The sequence below is a fragment of the Eublepharis macularius genome, chromosome 1, assembly GCF_028583425.1.
Source record: "Eublepharis macularius isolate TG4126 chromosome 1, MPM_Emac_v1.0, whole genome shotgun sequence".
Classification (NCBI taxonomy): Eukaryota; Metazoa; Chordata; class Lepidosauria; order Squamata; family Eublepharidae; genus Eublepharis; species Eublepharis macularius.
The window spans coordinates 181,068,552-181,092,716 of record NC_072790.1 but is presented as its reverse complement, the minus strand read 5'-3'; the positions used below and the strand labels follow the sequence as shown (position 1 = coordinate 181,092,716).

At 40.6% G+C, this 24,165-nt stretch overlaps 1 protein-coding gene across 2 annotated transcripts in view; it reads right to left on the bottom strand.

Annotated features, from left to right (window-relative positions):
- The window catches only part of CDC42BPA (CDC42 binding protein kinase alpha), a 326,855-nt gene that overhangs the window by 4,674 nt on the left and 298,016 nt on the right, over nucleotides 1–24,165 (bottom strand). The window contains exons 32-36 of one of the 2 annotated variants that reach the window (XM_054979352.1): nucleotides 23,610–23,694; nucleotides 19,370–19,493; nucleotides 17,987–18,104; nucleotides 2,619–2,736; nucleotides 1,049–1,218 (exon numbers count right to left, since the gene is read on the bottom strand). In XM_054979352.1, the coding sequence (XP_054835327.1) occupies nucleotides 1,049–1,218; nucleotides 2,619–2,736; nucleotides 17,987–18,104; nucleotides 19,370–19,493; nucleotides 23,610–23,694 (615 nt within the window). The remainder of the gene's footprint in view (nucleotides 1–1,048; nucleotides 1,219–2,618; nucleotides 2,737–17,986; nucleotides 18,105–19,369; nucleotides 19,494–23,609; nucleotides 23,695–24,165) is intronic. The other variant, XM_054979361.1, reaches the window with a different exon arrangement.

The following is a 24,165-nucleotide window of genomic DNA, read 5'->3' as shown; positions in this document are numbered from 1 at the left end:
GTTTAGAAGTCATGACTGTGTTCACAGATAACCCAATTCACTTGAGACAGTTGGTATGTGACCATGTCCTTGAGGATCTCATAGAGACAAAATAGTGTTTCAGGTAGAGTTGCCCCCACTGAGTTGGGAAATTCCTGGAGATTTGGGCGGCGGGGGGGGGGCAGCCTAAGGAGGGCAGAGTTTGGGGAGGGGTTGGACCTCAGTAGGTATAATGCCATAAAAGTCCACGCTCCAAAACAGCCACTTTTCTCCTGGGAACTGTAATCTGAAGCTCAGTTGCAATTCTAGAACATCTCCGGGCCTCACCTTGAAGCTGGCAAACTTAATTTCAGGTAGGAACATGATCAAGTATTTTTGAGTCTGGCTGTGATTCTATATGTGGTGGAAATATCTGATGGAGCATAGAGTCCTCCCAAGCTCTGTCACTGAGAGGACATAGGAAGGTTTCTGCTTTAACTTCTCACTAATGCCATCACCAGTATTTCATATCCATAATGCAGCCCCTTACTAAATTCTTCAACATTATATAAATCAAAATCATGAACTGTTAAATAATATGTTCTGGTCACAAAATATACTTTCCCTTGTCCTAAAAATTGCACAACACCTACTCTTTCAATAATATTTCCACATCCTGCATTTTCAGAACAGACTGGGCCCAATCCATCCAAAGAGAAGCATGCTAACTGGGTTATTTTGTCTGACTGGATTATTTTCCATTTACTCAACTCTCTAGTACAATAGAATGAATCTAAGAAGCACCACTGTGAGATCACATTTATTTAAAGCAAAAGAACGGGGGAAAATCCTGAGATGCTATCCAAAAGTTTATTCTATAAATCCACCACATCTCAACTCATGCAGACTCTTTATGGAATTCTATGTTATATTTAAAGACATCTCTCTCTTGTGCTTTCTACTGAGGATTTTCCCTTCCTTTTCTTGAAGTCATGGATTGGTGTAGTTTACGTATTTGCTTATTTCACATTTATTCAAGCAGAACAGAACTTGAGCTAATTCAAGTTTCTTTCTTGTCCACCATACCTACCTCTCGTTCATAGTCCCTCGCTGGTGCATCACTGCCCTGGTCCAAACCACCAGAAGACAAGGAGCCATCTGAAGGGGATGCCATCGGCTGACGCTTTGCTCCATAACTACCTCCTGAGAATTCCCTTCGCAAAGCACTGCCATTTTGTGCAGACGATCCTAGAAACATGCCTAGGAATTTAGCCACATAGCATATAGAAGGCATTACAGTTGCAATCTGCTATTTTTGATAAACCATCATCTGCTGCTCTGCCCCCCTTCATCCTTGGTACTTATTTATCAAGCCTTCTCTTCTCCATTTCCTCTTTTCTTGTTCTTTCAGACGTCAAGCCGTCTTGGAGAGTATTGGTTGTTGGCATTAAATACACATTCAGTAGTACTTCATGTTTAGCACTAATCATTCAGTAGTGTTTTTGCAGTATTTCTTCAAGTAAATTCAAGAATAGCATTTTATGTTGTTAAATAATTTCTCTTTCTGAAATCTGGGATTCCCGTGAATCCTTTTCTAGTATGAGATCAACACACTGCAAATCCCTATGGTTTTACTTATGTGGATCAAAACAGTTACCTGGGGGAGGGGGAGCTGACCTTCTGTTGTGATAATCTTGTCTTAAGACTCTTTAGATCTTTTATATAAAACTCTTGTTTTAATTGCAGGACTTTTTGTGATATAGACATTGGTTTATACAGTCTTATTGACTGTATTGTTTTTATAAATATATCCAATATTTCTACAAATCTAAGAAAAGCTTCCCTGTGCATGCGTAAAACATGCTCCTGCTTTGCCAGAAAATGATGTTATTTCCAGAATGATACAGAAGTGATGGGTTGCACCGGGGGCTGATTTCTTAAAAATCCCCTGCCCCATTGCACCAGAAATGATGCCATTTTCCAGCGATGTGGGAGAGTATACATGCATCTCAGAGCTGCCTCCTCAGTTTCCCTGTGCCTTTCCACCAATGCAGTGGTGGGGATACAGCTGGTAGGGGATGGGGGCAGGGGATCCCCCATCATAGTGGCGGACCTGGCAACCCTGATCATGCAACTGGGCACAGCCTTGTTGCCAGGTTGGTACTGCACAACTGGGACAGACTTTGCTTGGGGAGAGGCAGCCAGGGGAGGGAGGGAATGAAAGTTGAAGACGGGGCAGATAAAGGTAGGTTGGCTGGTGGATAAGAAGAGAAGGAAACAGGAGAAGGGGCTATGCGGGTTTCAGAGAATGGGAAAATGAGATTCCTCTTACAAGTCCTTGAGGTTCCCCTGCTTGTACATTTCTGTTTGGAAACTATCTCAAAAGTCCCTGGATTGTATTAAATCTTTAGGAGAAACAGGCTGTTTTTGGGTTGCTAAAACTGTTCTCTTCTTAGCAGACAAACCTGGCCAACCTCAAAACAATCTATAACATTTTGTTGCTGGACTTCAGTTGTAAATACTATTAATAAATGTGCTTTAACTGCAATTCCCAATAGATATATTCTTAATGCTATCCTATGCCAGCAGCCCAATACATCTACAAATGAAGATGTCACACCCTTACAATACCAATGAAATATGCCAGAGAGATAGCTTACTTGCTGCCAGGCCACTGCTAGCACTCATGGAACGTCCTGGTTCAGTTCGAGATTTTGTAATCGATGGGATACTGACTGAGCCACTAAACATGGTCCGACTTTCCTGAGGTCGAAGGTTCTGTAACAGGACACACACAGAGACAGAAACAGGCTTTCATGTACAAATTCATGTACAGTGGAATTAGTGAGGTAGCCATGGCCAATGTATGAAATTAAAACCCAAACGAATTCTGAAACAAAGTCTTGATGTTCAAGTTATCTAAATGTTCTGAACCACACAACAGAAACAGTTTTCAAAGCGGTTAGAGTATCGGATTATGACTAAGGAGTCCAAGGTTCAAATCCCACTCAGTCATGATGTTCACTGAACCTTGGGCTGGTCACTCTCATTTAGCCTCAGCTGCCGGTTATGTGGATAAAATGGGGAAAAAAGAAATGTGTATGCTGCTCTGAGCTCCTTGGTGGAAGGGTGGGATATAAATGAGATAGATGGTCTATAGTAGCTGCCAAATACTGAAAAAGACATGGCTAGATGCAGGCAACTGAGGGAAAAAACTGTAGAAAAATTCAGGATATGTCATTTGTACTTGTCTAGAGAAACTTCGTAAACTGGATTTGTCATTTGTCACTCAATTAGGTTGTACACATGACATATTACTAACATTAATCTGTGGGAATTGTTATATTAACCACCATTGGGCTAGCTTTTAGTACAACAAAATTCATTGATTATATCGTGTAAAAACAGGAGAACCAGTAACTTCTTTCTCAAATATGAGCACTTTAATTTTTAATTTGATGTATTTTTACATAGCTATCTTCCTCTCTCCCTTTGTTATGTAATAGATGCCTCAGTTGGAAAGAATTTTTTGAAAACTCACTGACTAGGAAGAGAAGAAATATTGAGTTTATTCTCAAATTTTCACCTTCAGATGTTTGGTAGAATGGTCTAGACACTAATAATTACAAATGAAAGGTGTCAGATTTTATTGAGATCTTAATCTAGTGACATCTTAAACATCAACAAACTTTTCAGGGTATAGGTTTTCAAGAGTCAAAGCTTCCTTTGTCAGATAAACATAGGAATGGAGATCCCTTGCAGCTTGTTCAGCAATCTCACACTGTAATCTCCCTTTGAAGCTTCTCTGTTTGAGGACTACCAATTTTAGGTCAGCAATGGGATGGTCCAGAAGATTAAAATGTTCTCCCACTGTTTTTTTGAGTGTTATGATTTTCGAAGTTGGGGGATGGCTGAAACTAGAGGTGTGCACGGAAAAAAAATCAGCTGATTCGGATTCAGTATACCAATCTGGAAATTTTGGGGGGGATTCCCGGAATACTGAATTTATTCTGCAGTTTGGCTCAGCAATACAGAGCAAATTAGGTAAAATTTGGTCATTGTTTCTAATGGGAAATGAAATGTGGGGCTTTCAGGGCGCCCTAAGGCTATTTTTGGACCGAATTTTACCAAATTTTCTGAGGACCTACTCCAAACAGTCCTCTAACAACCCCCCACATTTCATAAAGATTGGACTTTGGGGGGCCTTTTATGGTCCTCCAAAGAAGGTGTCCCAAGCCACAGCCAATCTCCATTATTCCCTACGGGGAAAACTATGGGGGCTATCCAGGGGGATGAAGGCGGCATTTTGCAAGCAAAATCCACAAAATGTACCTATTCCTAACTGTCTTCTAAAGACCCCCCCAGTTTAAGGGAGATTGGACCTTGGGGGCCGTTTTATTCACCTCCCCTGCAAAGAAGGTGCCCACAACCACGCCATTTTTTTCTATTGTGGGAAAAAGCGATTCTCACTGCAGAAACACATAGATCATGGTTGCCATGGTCACAGGCACACTCCCAATTACAATCTACACACCAGACAGAACCAAACTAAAGCCTCCCCCAAACCCCAAGCACCTCCCTCTCCATTGTTTCCTATGAGGACCAACATCACACCCGAGAATCACGCAAACCAAAATGAAACAAGGGACAGTCTTGCAACTAGAAGCAAACTCAAGCAAAGGATTAGACCCCGCCCCCCCGCCTAATGGAAGGGGAACACTTCAAATAAATAACAGAAAATTAGAATAGTTATTTTAAGATAGCTCAGCTTATCTTTCTAGATCTATTTTGAAGTTAGCAAATGCTTATTTTAAGCCTTTCCTTTTCTCTTCCCAAATCTAGCTAGATTTTTTTGTTTTTCTCTTTAGTAGCATATGGAATAACACAAAATTCTAGAATCATAGGGTTGGAAAGCTCAACATGGTTATTTTAAAAGCTCAAGGATCTATTCATCCAAGTTATGTTCTTTTAGTCATTGATTTCAGTGATAGATTTAAGCCTGTGTTGCATCTTTTCTGTTGAAATAAACTCTTCTGAAAATTGTTATGTTGTAGAAAGCTGGGGTTGTTGAACACTGTACTTAGACTTGCTTAACTGTATCTCCAATAGCAAGACTGTTCCCCCTTGCTTCATTCTGGTTTGGGGGATTCTCTGGTGTGATGTTGGTCCTCATAGGGAACAATGGAGTGGCTTGTCAGCCTGCTCAGGAGGTGCTTGGTTTTTCAATTAGGTTCTGTTGGGCTTCCCCAGGGATGAGCTTGTATTTGGGAGTGTGCCTTGGCTGTGGCATCCCTGCCCTGCGCATATATGCCCCCGGGGAAGCACTTTTAAATGTTCTTTTTTCATTAAGAAGAGTGGCTGGTCAGCCTGCTCAAGGGGTGCTAGGTTTTGGGGGGGGGTCATTTTGGTTCTTTTGGGCTGTCTGGTGTGTAGATTATTGGGAGTGTGCCGGTGGCCATGACAGCCATGATCCATGTTTCTGCAGTGGGACTCATTTTTTCCCACAACAGAAACAAATGGGGAAGCTGTGGGCACTTTCTTTGGGGGGGCATAAAATGCCCCGCAGGGTCCAATCTCCCTAAAACTTGGGGGGGGTTGTCTTTAGAGGACAGTTAGAAGCAGATCCCCTGTAAATTTGGTGGATTTTGCTTGCAAAATGTCACTGCCATCCCTCTGAATAGCCCCCATAGTTTTCCCTATAGAGAATAATGGAGATTGAAGGTGGATGGGGACACCTTCTTTGGGGGCCATAAAATGCCCCCCCCTCAGGGCCCAATCTTCATGAAACTTGGGTGATCTTTAGAAGACAACCAAGATTATGTCCCCTGAACATTTGTACTTTTTTTTGCAAAAGGCCACCCCACCCCCTGAATAGTCTTCATAGTTTCCCCCATAGGGAATAATGGAAATGCTCTCTTTTGAAAAGTAAAGAACTCGAATAGTTGGTTGCAATAGAATGGAAATACCATTGCAGGAAAAACAAGACAGATTAGATCTTTCTATAGGAAAACTGATCCTGCCTACTCTTTAAATTTGCAGCAAAAATGATACGAATTCAGTGAAACTGGCAGAAGGATTTGCTGAAATATCCATGGCTGAACAGAAGTGGCTACAAAACTCTTGCAATTTGGTTGCTGAGATTTAACAGACATTTCTCATTTTCACTGTGAAAACAGTAAATGAAATTCCATTTCCTTATGAAGAATTTGGCAAACAAGATCCTAGTTAAATCATCCTTTGTAAGAATGAACAAGGGCATGCAGTTGCCTGCAACATTAGGTGGACTCACCCTTTCTCCTACTCAGTCCTTTGCACAAGGAACTCCTTCCCATAATACTTAAGTAGGGCCACATATCTTTCTCTCCCAATCTCTTCTCAAAATTCATCTTTCTGTGAAGGCTTATTGTAACACATTAACTCCCATTCCCCCCAACCAAAATGAACATTAGACTACGGGTGTGCGCTTTGAGTTCCCAGTTCAGAAAAAAAAACTAAACCGGGTCCAATTCGTAAAGATTCGGTATTTCCGAACCGGGGCCAGTATGATGGCCCTGACTTGGAAATACCGAATCAAAGCTTCCCGAAGCAATTCGGATACCTTCGGGAGGCTTTGGGGGCTTTAAAGGGTGCCCTCCCTCCCACCCCCCCAGTTACCTGGGGCATCCTTCTGGCGGCGCAGGTGGTGGCGTTTGTTGCTGCTCTGCCGGCTGCCGGTGTTCGCTGCTGCCTGCCGGCCACCGCAGAAGCCAAAGTGGCGGTGCGGGTGCCAGCGTTCACTGCCGCCGGCCGGCCAGCCACAGCAGAGACCAAAGCGGCGGCGCAGGCGGTGCAGCCACCGGCTGCAGCCTTCCCCCGCCACCCTGCTGGCCGTGGCAGCAGCGGCAGAAGGCCTGCTCCGGTCTTTGACCGCTCACAGGGATAGGGCATGGGTGGTTAAAATGGCTTGCCCACAGACACTTATGGATCCTACTGGATTCCAGAATGCTATGGGGGATTTTAGGATCCCATAGACAGTTCTGTTGATAACACAATGGAAAATGAAGCTCCTAGATATTATTAACAGGTTTGACCTCTCAAGGTGGAATCCAGCTCCTTCATTTAGCATGGAGCTGTGTAACATGAAGATTAGTAGACATCTGGAATAGTGTTGATGGAAAGCCAGGACTAAATCCAATAAAGCTTTCTATAGAACTAATTGGAAGATCTATGAGGCCGCAGTGACAAAAATTGAGAAATCTTAATTCTCTTCTACCATTGCAACAACTAATTTGTGATGAACGCTGCTGTTTTAGCAGCAAGTCTGAGCTTTTAATTTCTCAGTAGCAGGTGAATAGTTGTGATATTTTAAAAAGTTTTTTTCTAATTAAATCTCTCAGATTTAGGGCTTTTTTTGAGGGAGAACGCTCCGGAACGCTGTTCCGGAAGCTCTAGAATCTACCCATGTGATTCCTTCCTCCTTCAGGCTCTGCAGAGGACGCTTAGCTGCTTTGAGTTCATTCTGCTTTTTCCCATTCCTCTGTGTGTGTGTGTGTGTGTGTGTGTGTGTGTGAGAGAGAGAGAGAGAGAGAGAGAGAGAGAGAGAGAGAGAGAGAGAGAGAGAGAGCGCTGGGGCCTAGCAGGGCTCTGCAGAGGAGGGTAAACTGCTTTGAGTTCATTCTGCTTTTTTCATTCATGAGTGAGTGAGAGAGAGAGAGTGCAAGCACAGCTGCTGGGGTCGGCTTTGCAGAGGAGGCTTTAGCTGCTTTGAGTTCATTCTGCTTTTTTCATTCGTGAGTGAGAGAGAGAGAGACAGCAAGACAGCGAGAGCAAGCATAGTTGCTGGGGTTGGCTTTGGAGAGGAGGCTTTAGCTGCTTTGAGTTCATTCTACTTTTTCATTCGTGAGTGAGAGAGAGCAAGCATAGCTGCTGGGGTCGGCTTTGCAGAGGAGGCTTTAGCTGCTTTCAGTTCATTCTGCTTTTTTCATTTGTGTGTGAGAGAGAGACAGACAGAGAGAGAGAGAGAGACAACAAGTGTAAGCATAGCTGCTGGGGTCGACTTTGCAGAGGAGGCTTAGCTGCTTTGAGTTCATTCTGCTTTCCATTTCATTCAGGGGTTTCTGTGTATGTGTGTGCTGCTTTGAGTTCATTCTGCTTTCTTTTCATGGGGGTGGGTGAGGCTTTCATTCTTTTGTTGACTGAAGTTGACATTGTTATGGTTACCACAGCTTTTGAAAGCAGATTGGTTCTGTGTTAGATAAATATATCAGTTATGGTTATTTGTATTAGTTAAAATATCAGTTATGGTTATTCCAGTTTTATGCTAGAAATGGATAGCTGTGTCCAAGTCACAGAAGGCTTTCATCAATATATTCATCAGCATATAGGTATTCTTATGTCTTAATAGCTGTAACTCAAATGGTTGTCCCCACCCTCAGCTGATTAACATCACTGAAATTGCAGTGGACATATGGGTGTTAAGGAAGTTTTTATGAATATTGTTTGTCTGGGTCATTGGAATATTGATGAGCATTTCACAATGTCACAACAGCTTAGCCATTGGTAAGGTAGAGTTGGCATACAACAAAAAAATCCATTTTAAGACAGAGATCTCTCAGTGTCACAGTCTTTTGGTGCTACACCTCTGAAGATGCCAGTCACAGCTGCTGGCGAAATGTCAGGAACTACAATGCCAAGACCACGGCTATACAGCCCAGAAAATCCACAACAACCATCATTCTCCGGCCGTGAAAGCCTTCGACAATAAATTGAAACTGAATTCTAGCAAGATGGAGGTAATGCTAGTTAGGAAGGTTGTATGCTTCCCACGATTGATGAGGTCCTTGCCAACTGTATGAAGATCCTACGGGTTATTCTGGATCCAGCACCACTGCTGCAGAAGCAAGTTAATTCAATGGCAAAAATGCTATCTACCATCTTCATTTAGCCTAGAAGATGGCTCTCTATCTTGATCTAGCAGATCTGGCCCTGTGGATCCATCCCACAGTAACCTTGAGATGAGACTATTGTAATGTACCCTACATGGGCCTACCCTCCAAATTAACTGAGAAATACCATTTACTATAGAATGCCACAACTTGGGTATTGCCAGGAACTAGGTGGAGTATGTATATTGCATCTATTATATAGTCTCTCTATTGTGTTCAGTTACCATGTACTGGTTACCTATGAAATCCTCATGGCCTTGGTCCCATGTATCTGGAGGATTACCTCTCCTACTTTGCTCTGCTGTGACAGCTTCACTAATCTAAGCAAGATTCTGAAGAGGCCACCATGCAAATGAGTAAGATTGACAACTGCCCATGCACATGCATTCTCTGTTGTGGCTCCCAACTTGTGGAATGGCCTGCCTCAGGTGGCACACTTGATATACAGATTGTGTAAAACAATTCTTCAGGAAGGCATTTTTATAAACAGCTGGCTGAAGTATAATAAAATGGTTCAGGCGGACAGTATAAAAGGAACTGGACTATAGTCTACTCCTATATGTTTAACTGTTTGTTTTATCCTGCTCTTACTGTATTGTTGTCTACTTCTAAAATTCCATTTTCTGCATTGATTATGATCTATCATATCTGATGCCTTCTTCATTTGGCCTGTTTTTCTAATTTCATAATCCTAGTACTAAAGCATTTTTACTGGATGTCTTATGCAGTCTGATTACATTTTTTGTATTGTGTGATCCACATAGAGTCACAGAAAGAAAGGCAGGCTATAAATAAAGTAAATAAATATAAAAATGTTCATTGCAAGAATATGAAAGTTTATGATAAAACAAACACGATGACACTATAAATAAGGTTAGAGACAGGCAATGATCCATAGGTCTTATTCTGTCATTTTGTCTATGATCAGTTTGGTGTAGCGGTCAAAAGCAGAGGGGCTCTAATCTGGAGAACGGGGTTTGATTCCCCACTCCTCCACTTGAAGCCATCTGGGTGACCTTGAGTCAGTGCTCTCTCAGCCCCACCAGCCCCACAGGGTGTTTGTTGTTGTGGGGATACTTTGTAAACTGCTCTGAGTGAGTGTTAAGTTGTCCTGAAGGGCAGTATATAAATAGAATGTAGTTGTTGTTATTATTATTATATTTCAAATTTGCTGAATAAGACATCTCTGCTGCAAGGAAAATTTCAACATGGCTACTACCTAGATTTTTGATAATTAAGTTCTTAAGTATTAATGGTTGAAAAAAACATAACAGTGGAAAATAGAGAGTACACATGATTATGTAAAAGGAACTGGCTGAAAGAAAGTTGGAGGAGTTGGCTTTTTGGCCCTGCCTACCTGCCTTTCTGCTCCCTTGAATTTTTTATCTTACAGTTGAGGGGCCCAATAGTGCTCAGGATATGGTAGCAGGTTGCTCTAACAGCACCCTCATCACATGTGATATGCTGCTATTGCCTGTTTGGATGAGGCAACAAACAGAGTTGTTTACTGGCCCCTTGGCTTGGCTGAGACTTGGTTTGGATCCTTGGTTAGGATATACTACCAACCCTCCACAGAATCTCTGTGCCCAGCAGGTCTATTGACCCACATCATGAGGAAGACTGGCATAACCATATCCTGATACCTCTTGGGATATAGCACCAGGCCTATTCACAACTCCCTCATTTTATGAATCCCTTGAACTGGAATATTCTCCAGCAGGATAAGGGAGGTATGTTTGTACAACTTTTGTCCAGGGCTTTTGGGGGAGAGGGGAGAGATACGGAGGTTATTTTGAACTTTCAAGTATTTGGGGAACAGTGAAATAGAACCTCTCCCTAACTTGCCCAATGTTTCTTCTCTGTCCACATGCGCACCTTTGGAACTATAAAACACAATAAAACAGGATGTGCAGAACAGTATTTAGAGGCAAATGAAACTAGCTGCAAAGCTTAATCTCTCCCAATATTAGCTAGGCAAAAAATAACACCACACAGTATTAGTAGCAGGAACACCTGGCTGAGCAATTCATACCCTTAGATTCATAAAGGCTGGTGTACAAGGGACAGAGCGTTGAGGTGGGGGATATGCAGGGTTTATGGAATCATGGGAGAGGAAATTTTCAGCAGAATTAACAGTCATATGATAGATGTGCTCGAAGTTGCTCGGAGAAGAGATGAGACAGGATTGATGATGAGGGGATGGACAAGGGGACCTTGGCTATCAGAGACGACAGAGAGAGACAGAGAGAAACACACACAGAAAGAGAGAGAGAGAGAAAGAGAGATAGTGAGGGAAGGTAATGATGGCCGCAAGAATACAAATTATGGAGCAAGTGGCCACTAAAAAAGGATTGTATATCAATAGGCATAGCTTTTGTACAATGACTAATGACTTTCAGGAGACTCTTATTATACAACCATGCGGTACTGGCAAGTTTATCCTGACAACAGTCCATGCATTATTATTTTGAAGAGAATGAATCAAGATACAGTTTGCACCTTGCATACTGTTCCTATCTCTTTGGACCTGTCTTCTGAGGGAACTATGAACAACTGCAAACATTAGTTGCTTCTTCTCTTCTTCTCTTCCTTGCTGCACCTTTGTCAAACTAACCTGCCACTCCACCATTTCTCTGGAATGGTGCCACAAACAAAAATGATCTGCTCACAACCTGGTGAAATGAACAAGTTGCTTGAAAAAAAAAGATCTGACACAATGGGCAATTCAGAAAGGGCTGCTAGTACTGGTTTTGTTTGTATGTTCCATCAATCACACTGGTACATCTTAGGAAATGAGATGCTTACAAAGACTGGACTGTACCATACAAATCCAGTCCCTCTAGAATATGAGTCCTAAATGTGTAAGCCCAATAGGCAGGGATCAATATGATTTTTGTGTGTATACAATTACCTAGCAAACTGTTGGTGTGAAATAACACAATTTTAGTAGACAGTTAATTTAGTAGTCATTCAGGACTTAATGTAGCCTTCATGAATGCAGGTTACTTCGGTATTGCCTTCCATTTGTTCCATACACTTGCCTTACATATGCAAAATACTTTTTGAACAATTCCAGTAAGCCATGTGTCCTTTTCCATACTAATGAATTAAGGGAGGTTTTTGTCCTGAAATACTATTCAATACAGCATATTATTGTGACCAAGTTATGGTAAGAGTTAAAACATGAAAGAGAGAGGGTGGGTAAGAAGAAATATGCAACAGTTACTGTCCTGAAAATACATCTTGCTGATTTGATTTTTTCATTGCCACAATTAATACAGTTCCCAACCAAAAAGGCAAGTCAGGGCACAGTATCAGATTGGACTAAGTGATCTTCAGGTTCAATAACTTCAGCATAATAAACAACTATAGCCCTGCTTAGGTTCACTAAAATGTCAGTAGTGCTACAGACGCTGATGTTCACTGTTCTTCACAAAGGAAGGGTACACTTCAGCCTCTGGACTGGGAAGGCATTTAAAATGAGATATGGAAATACTAAGGACTTAGTTTAGTAGACAGAAGAAATAAATAAATATAAACTATAAATATATAACTGTGTATTTCTTTGGTCAGAATTATTACTGGATGATGGTTAAATTCAAATAGTTGATTTCCCAGCCATACTGCATTTCACCAACAGATATTGGATCATAAACTCCGTTAACACCTTCTTATTCTGGGTATACTACAAGCCCTGGAAGGAAATCACTACTAAACTCAGCTCATCTAATCATCTGGAAAAATGCATATTGCATCTACTGTGCAAATCTAAGCACCTATGCAACATCTTGCTGACTTCAATGAAGAATGTATATATGTGGAAAAGCACATAGAAGGAAATTCCATTACAGGGGCCATCATCACACGGCCATAAATTTAGCGCCAAACTAGCGCCATATCCCACTGAATGCTCACCTTATTCCGGCTCTCTTGCGATTTTGCCATTCTCCCCAACTCACGCTTTGTGAGTCTTTATGTCATCTTTATCCACTTCCATGTGAATGCCCTGGATCAACTATGAATGCTTTGCAACACCAAAACGCTCACTCTCCCCAATCTTCTGTCTCACCTAGCACTGATTCTTGTGCCCTACACTCCCACAAGCCCCAGCGCGACCCGCAATTAAGCCTCAAAGTAATTTTTTTTAAAAAACGTCAGCCTTACAGCGCTATAGCACTATTCTGCCATGGGCGGGAAACCTCTGCTACCTATCACAGTTGGCTTTTGGGTTGGCCCAGCACAACATTGGTATAATAGAAGAGTGATATAGTGCAAATATGCAAAAAAATTTTTTTAAAAAGGGCGGGATTTTTAGGGCCCCGTTTCCAGAGGCACTTTGACTGACCGTCAAATTGCGCTTTTCCCTTTTAATGTGACTGACTGGACGTGCAAGCAGTCATCAAAAGATGAGAGAATCCGTTCTAATAATAACAGAAGAAACGATTTCTAGTGCAAAACTGACGAAATAAGGGCCCGTGTGATGACGGCCAGGGGCACAGAAGTAATGGTATATGATTGACAAAAAAGTGAAATTTGTCAGATTTAACCCTATAAACCCACAAAATAATACTCAACTGTTTTAAATAAGGACTGAAGAATCTGGGCCTTTACATTTTGCATTTTACAACTGCAGTTTTAATCCGGTTTCATATTCTAATATATGTTCCATTACTTTAACATGTGCACTGTATTTTGAACCTCCTTTGTGGAACTTAAACATTACATTAATTCAACAGTCTGATAAATGCGTACTCTTTGTAACTTACACCATCTAGTGGTAAAAGACAAGGTGTTTAAATACCATTTCTTTCCTAATGCAAGACATGTTTTTATCACTGGCTCAGAAAAAGTCTCATTTTTAACAAGGCAGCAAATGTTTACATTCAACAAACGTTTTATAAAAAATTAAACAGACAAATTAAGAGCTGTTTCCATGGTCACCTCTTGCTAATATGCATCACCACAATTTTTTCCAGAGACAATACTTCCATGGGCGTTGATGACTGCAGGGAGCCCCATCGGTAGGCTTGCTTTAAAGTTACATATATTGATCAGCAGAAGCAGCACTTTTTCAGTGGCATGGAAACTGCTATACTAAAATGGAAGTTGGTGAAAATAAACCCCAAGCCCGTTCCTGATCTTCCTGTGGTTAAGCAACAAGCAAAGATGGCCTAATTCTGCAGAGAATGTAGCAAGGAGAAATTCCCATTCACTTATTAAGAAAGACTGCATACATTGTACTGTAAGTAAACACAGTATTCAAGCCCTGAAGACAACCTCAGAATGTATAGAAAAGTGGCTCAACAAGTTCCTCCTCTTAGGACACTGTCACCTGCAAATTAGTAAATGATGTATCCAGAGTATAGCCACTTACAGTTTTCTTTGTGTAAATAAAAAAGCACCCGGGAGAAAGAAACAACCCATAAAATATACTAATTTTGACTTTGGTGTGCTTTTTAACTCCAGTCTACATAATATATTGGAGTACAAAAATACTCCATACTTTTTTAAACAATGAACATTGATTCAGATAAACATTTTTTAGTGTTTTGAACCTGGACTGGGTCCGATTTGGGATGTTTTGGCATTCCTGAATCAGCCTCAGCATTGCTGAAGTGATTTGGTGATGCCCAAGCAAAGCTTACTGAAGTGCTTCGGAATGCTTCAATAAGCTTTGGGTAGCATGGAAGCAGTCTTTCCCTTGCTGTTCCTAAGGAATGGCAAGAGGAAACAGTGCTTCCCGCGGCTTTTTCGTGCCTTTTACAGACGATGGAAGGGAGGATGAGAGGGTTGGAGTGAGAGGGAGGAGGGGGATCAGGGAAGGAAGGGGGGCTGTGAGACAGTGGCCAATCCCTGCAGCAGCAGCTCTCCTTCCCTGGGGATTTTCTGGGAGGAGAGTTTTTTTTTTAAATGCTGCAGGGGAAAACTAGAGGGACTTTCTAGGTGGCTGGGAGTGGCATTTTGCAAGCAAAATACACCAAATTTGCAGGGGACCTATTCCTACCTGTCCTCTCAAGATCCCCAAGTTATGCCCCCCCAAATAAGGTGCCCTTATCCACCGCCAATCTCCATTATTCCCTACAGGGAAAACTAGGAGGGTTTTCTAGGTGGCTGGGAGTGGCACTTTGCAAGCAAAATGGACCTGGAACTGACTGGACCTGATGACTGCTGGACCTGACTGACTGCACCTGGAGGAGACTGGTTTGAGAGTCACTAGACTCACAGGGTTTTTTTCTCTTTGGAGGGAGGGGGTTGTCTTAGTGGGCTGAGGGAAGGGAAAACTGTTATTAGTTCGCATTTTAGATCTTAAATTTTGTTTGATTTGTGCTGCTTGCTTGCTGAATAGTTTTGCAGTGTGGGGTGCATTATTTGGCTTGTTTTGGGGGTGTTGTGTGGGGTGTGTGCTTTACTTGGCTTTCGCTTATTGGTTCTGCTGGGCTAAGTTGCAAGAATGTTCCTTGGTTCAGTTTGGTTTGGGTGGAATGGATGTGATTCTCTGGTGAAATTGTTCCCTTTGCATCAGTTTGGTTGGCAGGGGGGACAGGCTCCAGTTTACTACTAGTTGCAAGAGTTCCCTTGCTTCATATGGTTTTGTGTATTTTGTATTGCTGTTTAGTCCATGTTTGACTGTATGTTGTTAATATTAATGTAATATAATGCTGTTACCCGTCCTGAGCCCATTTGTGGGGAGAGCGTGCAAGAAATCTAATAAATAAAAGGTGTTTAAATTAATTTTTTATTAAGTTCTTCTCATCATAGAGAACTATGAGTGGCTGGCCAGCCAGCTCTGGGGTTGCTGGGCTTTTAGGGGTGGGGGAGGCATTCAGTTTGGTTCTGTCTGAGGCGTAGATGGTTAAGTGAGAGTGCGGCTGTGGCCATGGATGCCACGATCCATGTGTTTTTTTGCTGTGGGAGTCTGGTTTTCCCCACAATAGAAACAAGTCCGGCAGCTGAGGGGCACCTTCTCTGGGGGGACCATAAAATGGCCCCCCAGGGTCCAATCTCCCTGATACTTGTGTGGTCTTGAGAGGACAGGTAGGAGTAAATGCAAATTAGGTCATTTTTCTTGCAAAATGCTATCCCCAGCCCCCTATTTAGCTCCCCTAGACAGCTCCTTGGTTAGCTTTCTTATTTTTCCCCATAGGGAATAATGGATATTGGAGATGGATAGGGGCACCTTCTTTGGGGGGCCATAATATGGCCCTCGGAAGTCCAATCTTTCTGAAACTTGCGTGGTCATGAGAGAAGTCATGAGAAGGTCCTCAGCAACTTTGGGATTATTAGGTAAGAAAATGCCCCCCTCCCGGTCCCCTGGATAGCCAGGAATGGCCAAATCTTACCTAATAATCCTGAAGTGATTTAAACACCCGAAGCCAAAGTGGCCTGGGTTTTCCCAAAGCAGGAGACCCAAATCGTTTTTCAGTGCACACCCCTACATAGCCCCTCTTGATAAATTTTTCTTAAGTATTTTTGAACATTCTGTTAAAGAGTTATTACACTTACAACATGTGAGGCAACTGATTTTGCCTTATTTCATGACTGATGGTATTTAGGTTAAGAACTTGCTGGTTTCTTAGATTCTTGGTTTTTTCCTACCATTCTTTCCTTCAATAAAATCAGTTAGAAGCTCATATTGATAAACAGGAATATGTGAGGTGGAAGAAATCACATTACACTTCCATCACATACCAGACTCTCCACATGTTTTATCAGGTCAATGAGAGGATCCTTTTGTCCTCTCTCTGTACTGGGTAGCCCTGTATGCATGGAAGAAGTAACAGCTTACAGGACAGCTAAGATCATATACACTATATATCCATGTATCATTTTTATCATGTCAAAAGTCCAATTATGACAGCTTGCAGTTTTACTGTTTTGCATAAGAAATAGTATACAGAAAAATTATGTATGCATATATGTTGATGAAGCTGATGTAATTTTCTCCCCAATCAAACTTCAATGAACTTAGCCCTCCAAGAATCCTTATAATAAAGCTAATATATTCTTACAAATCCAAGAATAGGGTTTTTTTTCCTTTACTTGATTAGAATGATGCATGATTTGCACATTACTTTTTGACACAATAAAATCAGCACAATATGATTTTACCACATGACAATTTACATATATTTTTTCAAGTCCAAATATGGCAAGAAAATTTACTATGATGGGAAACTCTTAATTAGACTCCAGAGTTTAATATTATTTATGATGCCATCATCCTAGAAGACAGATGGGAAAAAGTAAGCCTTTATATGGCTAACTTTGGGGCTGTACATTCAGCAGAGTGCTATAGTTCAAATGAGAACACAGTAAGCTCTTTCCTAGCCTCTGCTGAGGTCCTCTCCTTTCATTTTCTCTTCTCTAGCTCAAATAGGCTAGAAGGAAAAATGAGGGATTTTACAACAGATCTGTCTAGAGAAGAAAGAAAAAACTCATGCGGGGAAACTGCTGGTAAAATGGGAACATTCCATCCAGTCAGCTATTATGGTGAGTCAAGAAGAGAAAGAACAAGGAATTCTGTGCTTATTAGGCAACCAGAAAACACCATGTTAGTGGTAGGCATTCTACTGTGACTACAGAAATCCAAGAAGCATTGTGCAAAGAACGATACTGTGGTGAACGTGTGGAATAATCCCCTTAATGGCTAGAAATATCAGTGTTGATTAATATGGGTATAGAATTTTTGTTTAATAATTTATGCAACTGATATAATCATTTACACTTAATTGTGCGGTCTGCATAAGGGATAAACTTGGGTACGGAAGTTTGTTTTAAAGGCTTTGCAGGTTCCGGATTCAATACCTGACTTAGCAGTTGCTGATAATGACCCCCAAGAGCAGTCACTAGCCAGAACACAGATTGCTGAGCTGGATGAGCCAATGGTTTGATTAAGTAGTATAAAAAGTAGTTTGGATGTTCCTGTGATGTGTATGTTTCATACAAATGTGTCAACAATAATTCTCAAGACTCTGCCTGTGAACATCAGTTGACTGCAACTGTCACTTTTTTGCTGGGCTCTATGTATTTGGTGTCCAGATGTTCATTTTATATTCTTTATACATCAGTGACAACCACTTAGGGACACACTTGCACACGCTTACCATAGGCAGGTCTTTGAGGATCTGTATGCCATCTCCTGGGCCCATGTGTGCTATGTGGTTAAAGTTGGTTGGATTAGAAATTAATTTATTTCTCATTTCTGGATCTCGGAGCATCTCCCTGCAAGAAAAATATTCAGGTCAGATATTTAGTTCATCAGAATATTTCTTTAAAAGTGAAATCTACTTTCTGTATAAAACATAAATCTATAAGCCAAATATTTGGCCAGGTTTCAAGGTAGGGAAACTTTAACTTCTGATGTTGATTCTACGCCAGATCTCAGCCTGATGAAAGGGGAAAGGGTCAGGAAGAACGGAAGTATATTTTAAAGGCTTTGCAGCCCATGCCCATAAAATTCCATATGGTTACTGAGACTCAGAGTGCACTACGAGAGGGAGATGACACAACATTCAAGAAAAGGTGCAGAAGCAGGCTGCTCAATGATGACCTGGCGCTGCAAAGATGGAGGCAGAGATGAAGAACAGAAGAAAAAAGAAGAAGAATTAGAAGAGTATTATACTACCTTTCACACTTCACTGTCACAATTATTTTTAGAGTTTGTAGAGAAAGGAACTAATATATTGTAGGATATGAAATAAGCTTTTGAAGAGATCTGAACCTCTTATGAAAAAGGAAGGCATAAAACTGTGGTAACCAGTGACATGTTTGGTGCTGTTTTGAGGGCTGTCCAAGCAAAGGAGAACATCAAGCTAGTGAAAAAGTCAGTGATGTGAGTTTTTTACAAGTGTTTGCCCATAGTTATGGAGAGGACACGTGGCCAGAAACATCAAAAAGGTTAGGCCAATGCTTATTGAAATATTTTCAAAATATTGTAATTCTTCATTAATATTTTCATATGCCCTAAAGAGTGCCCATTCAAGCAGAGTCTTCCCTTATATGAAAGCTGCACAAGGTTCATCACTTAATAATTATTAGCATCAGAAGAGTGGAGTACGCAGCAGACAATGGGATAGGAATTGCCCCAAATGCAAATATCAGAATTAGACTCTGAAAGTAATACATATGCGTAATTAGCAATGTAATCCTCTTTTGTAAAACTTTTTATTATCAATCTTTAAATATATACAATATATGCACACACACACACACAAATGTACATATATACAGTACATGGAGGCATGCATTCCAAAATTACAATAATTGTTTGCACAAATGTTTAGTTTAAAAAGGATTTAAATAATCAGACTGAAATTTATACAAATTATATATAAAGGATAAATGCAAGGGAGGAGAGACAAAAGTCTGAATATATGGCCCCAAAATCAACTTTTTCTCACAAATGAAAAACTACATTGACAGTAGACAAAACAGGTCTTCAGGGCCTACAGGCATGTACAGAAGACAAGTACAGGTTGAATACCGACCTCCTCTGTTGCATCCTCTCCTCCTCAGGCACTCTGAATGAGTAACGCCGCTTATTGTTGATATTCCGGACCATTTGCTTCCGGCTGTTATCTGAGGTCTCAGGAACTACCAGCTCATCACCCTCTAGGAACAACATAAAAAACCAAGCAGGTTCCATATTAAAGTTACCCAGTACAATGTGTACATTGTGTATTCTTTCTCTTCTGTCAAACCTTTTCAGCAGGATCCAAGCCTTTGTGTTATTATTTGGGAACTGTGGCCTGCAGAGGTATATAACAGAGTCCCAATGCTTTCTTTTAGCAAGAAAAACAGCTTCAGGGAGAAGGGATATTCAGCAGTGATATGACAGGGGAAAATGCATGTTATACTCTGTCTGAGCTGCAATTTTTCTAATCCACACTTTCCATTGTAGATTTCTTCCATGCAAGGTACAGAATGGTGGGGGAAACCTTTGGTAGGGGATATGAAGTAAAGAAACAACAGGTAAGGAAACAGTTAAACTTCCATCCTCCATCTCTGCTCCATTCAAAACCACTTCCTTCGGATGGAAAAAAAAGTTGTTTTGATTCTGTTAGACATGTTTGTGTACAATATGTAGTCACCTATATCTCACTGTATTCTATGGGGCTCACTTGGAAGTGAGCCCCACTTTTGAGCTGCACATGTATATAAAGAACATCTTGGTAGATGAATGGACTACTTGGAGATTTTCGACAAAATGAAATACAATAAAAAGGAAGGTTGATCTAAGTTTTTATGACTGCAGACATGGCTGGAAAGAAACTGCTGTAACAGGTAATAGTTATTCCTTTTCCAACCAATTAGCTTGTGTATCATAATGCCTGCTGAAACTTCTGTACTGAATTTTGAGACTACCTTCTTAGTACCAGTGGGATTTCATATCTGCACTGTGAGGCACTCATGCAAATAATTGAATTCCAGGAATAAAAGGTAGAACAAATAAAAATGTGCGCATGCAATACTGAGCACCCTTATGTTGTGCCAGCAACCTTCAAATTTGGGAGATCTATCAGTCAGTTACCATGTTTGGTAGATATAAACCTACCAGGTGCATTCCCAGGATTATGCTTCTCCCATCTCACTTACTGCTGATAACAAATGTTACTTATATTGATGTAAAATGAACTTAGCAGAATATATAGTGATATAACAGAGGAAACACAGAAGAGAACACTTCATTCCGCAGCTGACAGAACTCAGTTGTGCCCTGTCCCTTGCAAGTATTAGACCATGCAAGTCTAGCTACCGTGAAATCAACTTTTCTGGAGTCAGAAGGGACTACTGCAGTGAGGCAACATGATAGATTCACGCTCCTCACACCAACAGATTCCTGGATCCAAACCATTACAGCACTTATCCATATACAAAATACTGGATCACACCAAAGGCCCATTTCATCTAGCATCCTGTCTCTGTGGTGGTTAGTCAGATGGCACCAAAAAAGGCATGAGGGCAACAGACACAATATCTTCGAAGAGGGAGTTTCAAGGTTGCCATCCCAAGTAACAGCTATTGATAGATCTGTAGACCATGAATTAATCTAGGTACCTCTAACCTAACTGCAATTACTACATCTTATGTTAGTGAATTCCATGAGTTAATTATGCTTTGCTTGAAGAAGTATTTCTTTTGTTTGTCCTAAATCTGCTGCCCATCAACTTCATTGGCAAACTCCTAGTATTACTGGAAAGAAAAAAATTCTCTTTAAAGAGTTTCTACACACCATGCCTAAGTTTATAAATCTGTATCATGTCCTTCATTAGTAGTTTAGCCTTTTCTTGTGGAGAAGATGCTCTAACCCCTTGATCTTCTTGGTTGCCCATCTATATTTATTTTACAATCAGCTTTTCAGAAAGACTAAGCTAGAAGATGGTCACTTATTGATGGGATAACTTTTTTCTGCCTCTGACATTCTCCCCTCCTACTGAACTACAAATCACATGACAATTTGCCACTGTTTAACCATTATTTATTCCTGAGCAAGTTTCCAATGTGAAAAGAGGTCTAAAACAATTAAAATAATCACAATATACTCTTAAAGCATTAAGCAGCATATATCCATAGCAATAAAACAAGCAACAGAAAAATAGCCAGTAGCAGCAGAAGCAATAGTCAAAGATAGGCCCAACTAGAAAAAACACTCAATAAAATGGTTGAGTAAAAAAAAAATAAGGGAGTCTTTACCTGGCACCAAAAGCTTGGCACCAGTCAAATAGCTGTGAGGAGGGAGTTCAAAAATCGAGATGGTGGAACAGAAAAGGCCTTGTCTTTTGTGACAACTCAAATTACTTCAGAAAGAGGGACACACACAAAGCAGAGTCCTTATAGATAATCAACTAGGAGGTAGCTTGTGCCCTGATCCGTCACCATTTAGAGCTTCAAAGGTAATGTCTAGCATTTGAATTAAATCTGGAAATGGATCAACAACATGCCATCTTTTGACAACTGGCTAGTTATGTTTCCTATAACTTGTGCAAGCCAGCAGTCTTGCTGCCACATTTTGTATCAATTGAAACTTCAAAACTATCTTCAAAGGTTGTAGAGTACACTACAGCCATCTAACCTGGATGTGATATCAGCATGGATAACCATGCCCAAAATATGCCTCTCAAAGAAATAGTACTCTATGTGCCATAAAAAAGACATAAGCCTCCATCTCCAACAGTAGAGCCAAGCTGCAAGGGTGCTCTTTTAGGATAAGTGCAACCCTATATAAAATTGGCTGATTCTCATTCCCTGTATGGTTAAGTTATTAGCCAGCAGCTTAGTCTTACCTGGGTTATTTATAATGGCTATCTCACTCTGGTAAGGCAGCCTTTATTGACCAAGGTTGCCTGGCAAGCTTCAGAGCTGACTAGAGATTTGAACTCTACTACCCTGGCTCTCCATTAATTGCCATGAAATATCAGTTTCAGATGATAAAGATTATTTCAATGTATTGTCGAAGGCTTTCACGGCCGGAGAACGATGGTTGTTGTGGGTTTTCCGGGCTGTATTGCCGTGGTCTTGGCATTGTAGTTCCTGACGTTTCGCCAGCAGCTGTGGCTGGCATCTTCAGAGGTGTAGCACCAAAAGACAGAGATCTCTGTCTTTTGGTGCTACACCTCTGAAGATGCCAGCCACAGCTGCTGGCGAAACGTCAGGAACTACAATGCCAAGACTACGGCAATACAGCCCGGAAAACCCACAACAACCAAGATTATTTCAGCTCAGAAACTATTAAGGAATGATTCACTGTGTTACATTTGCACATCTATTCAAACTGGACCCCATGAAGCTATGAGTGGTACTGCAAAATGTTATCTTTCACCTCATCCTATTACCTCCTAACCCCACATCCTCAGAACTGATTAGATAGTTGGGGGGTTGAAGAGGTTTCTGCTATAGGTAAAAAGTGATAGAAGTTCATTTTCAAAGTTCTTCCCTCATTTTACACCTAAACATATTAAAGCAAAATTGATCATACCAGATTTTGCTTATTCCTTACTACTGTAGCTGCAAGACTTATTTTTGCGTGAAACAAATATTTTCTTCTCTCATTTGTATTTAATTTCTGGTTTTCCAAAGCATGGTAAGTCTTCATTATGGAAAAGAGATATAATTGTAGAATACCAATTTGATAGCCCTTTCTTGAGAAGTGAGAAGCAGAAACAACAGGTATGCACAAAATGGAAACAATATTTTAATATTAATTCTGCAGGTATATCAGTATAATTCAGATAAATATTAGTATTTCTCCTCTTTAATATATACTCTGCCTTGAGAATGACATTACTTGAGATGTAATATTGTGTGTGTGTGTGTGCATGTGAGTGAGTGAGAGAGAGAGAGAGAGAGAGAGAGAGAGAGAGAGAGAGAGAGAGAGAGAGACTGGGCTCTGCCATCTAAATAAAATAATATATTACTATAGTTAGCATCACTATTGACTGTATATGAGTAGAAATGAGAATTGGTCATTTCCCCTCTAACGGAGTATTAAAATTGTTGTTGAGTTTCTGATTTTAGAGTTCTTGAGGTGGCTGATGTTATTCATTACTGGATTTTGAAAAAGATTTTAATGTTCTGTCTTCTTATTTTGTGATTTTATTATAGTTTGCTGACTTTATTGTTATTTTATTGTTGGAAGGCATTGCTGAGAAGAGGTCTACATGTAGAGAAATAATAACTTTAAAATATTACATTTTATATATACTACTGCAATTAGGAATATCCTCTTACCTGCCATCTTGTTTTTGAAATATATTAAACGAACTGTTTCTAGTCCCAACAGGTTTAGTGATCCTTCTGTGTTTAAAGGGCGTACCTGAAACCATACAAGTAAGATATGCTTTAGTAAAAATAATACATTAATCAAACTAAAAGGGTGCAAGTCCTTAACAAAAATGCAGAACTATTGCTACCAATAGTCTTCCAATGAACGTGAATATGAAAATTTAATGAATGGAATAGAACTCCTTGCAAAACCCCAAGGTAGAAGCTATTTTGGTTAAGAGAAACGTTTCTTGTCATGAGAATTTCAGACAGGAAGAGGAGTTGCTGCACAGCATGCAAAAAGAACATTCTTTAATAGGCTACATAAGATAACACAATCTCGTAAGATGAAACTCTGAAGGAGAGTGAAGAGTTTACTTTGCTTGGAATCTGTCATAAGGAACATACGTTTTTAATCTAAGCAAGATTCAGTATATGGTTTCAAGGAACTTTCCATTTCCATTCTACAAAATGGGAGCACTACAGAAGACACTCTCATGCTGGAAAATGAACATTTACTAGC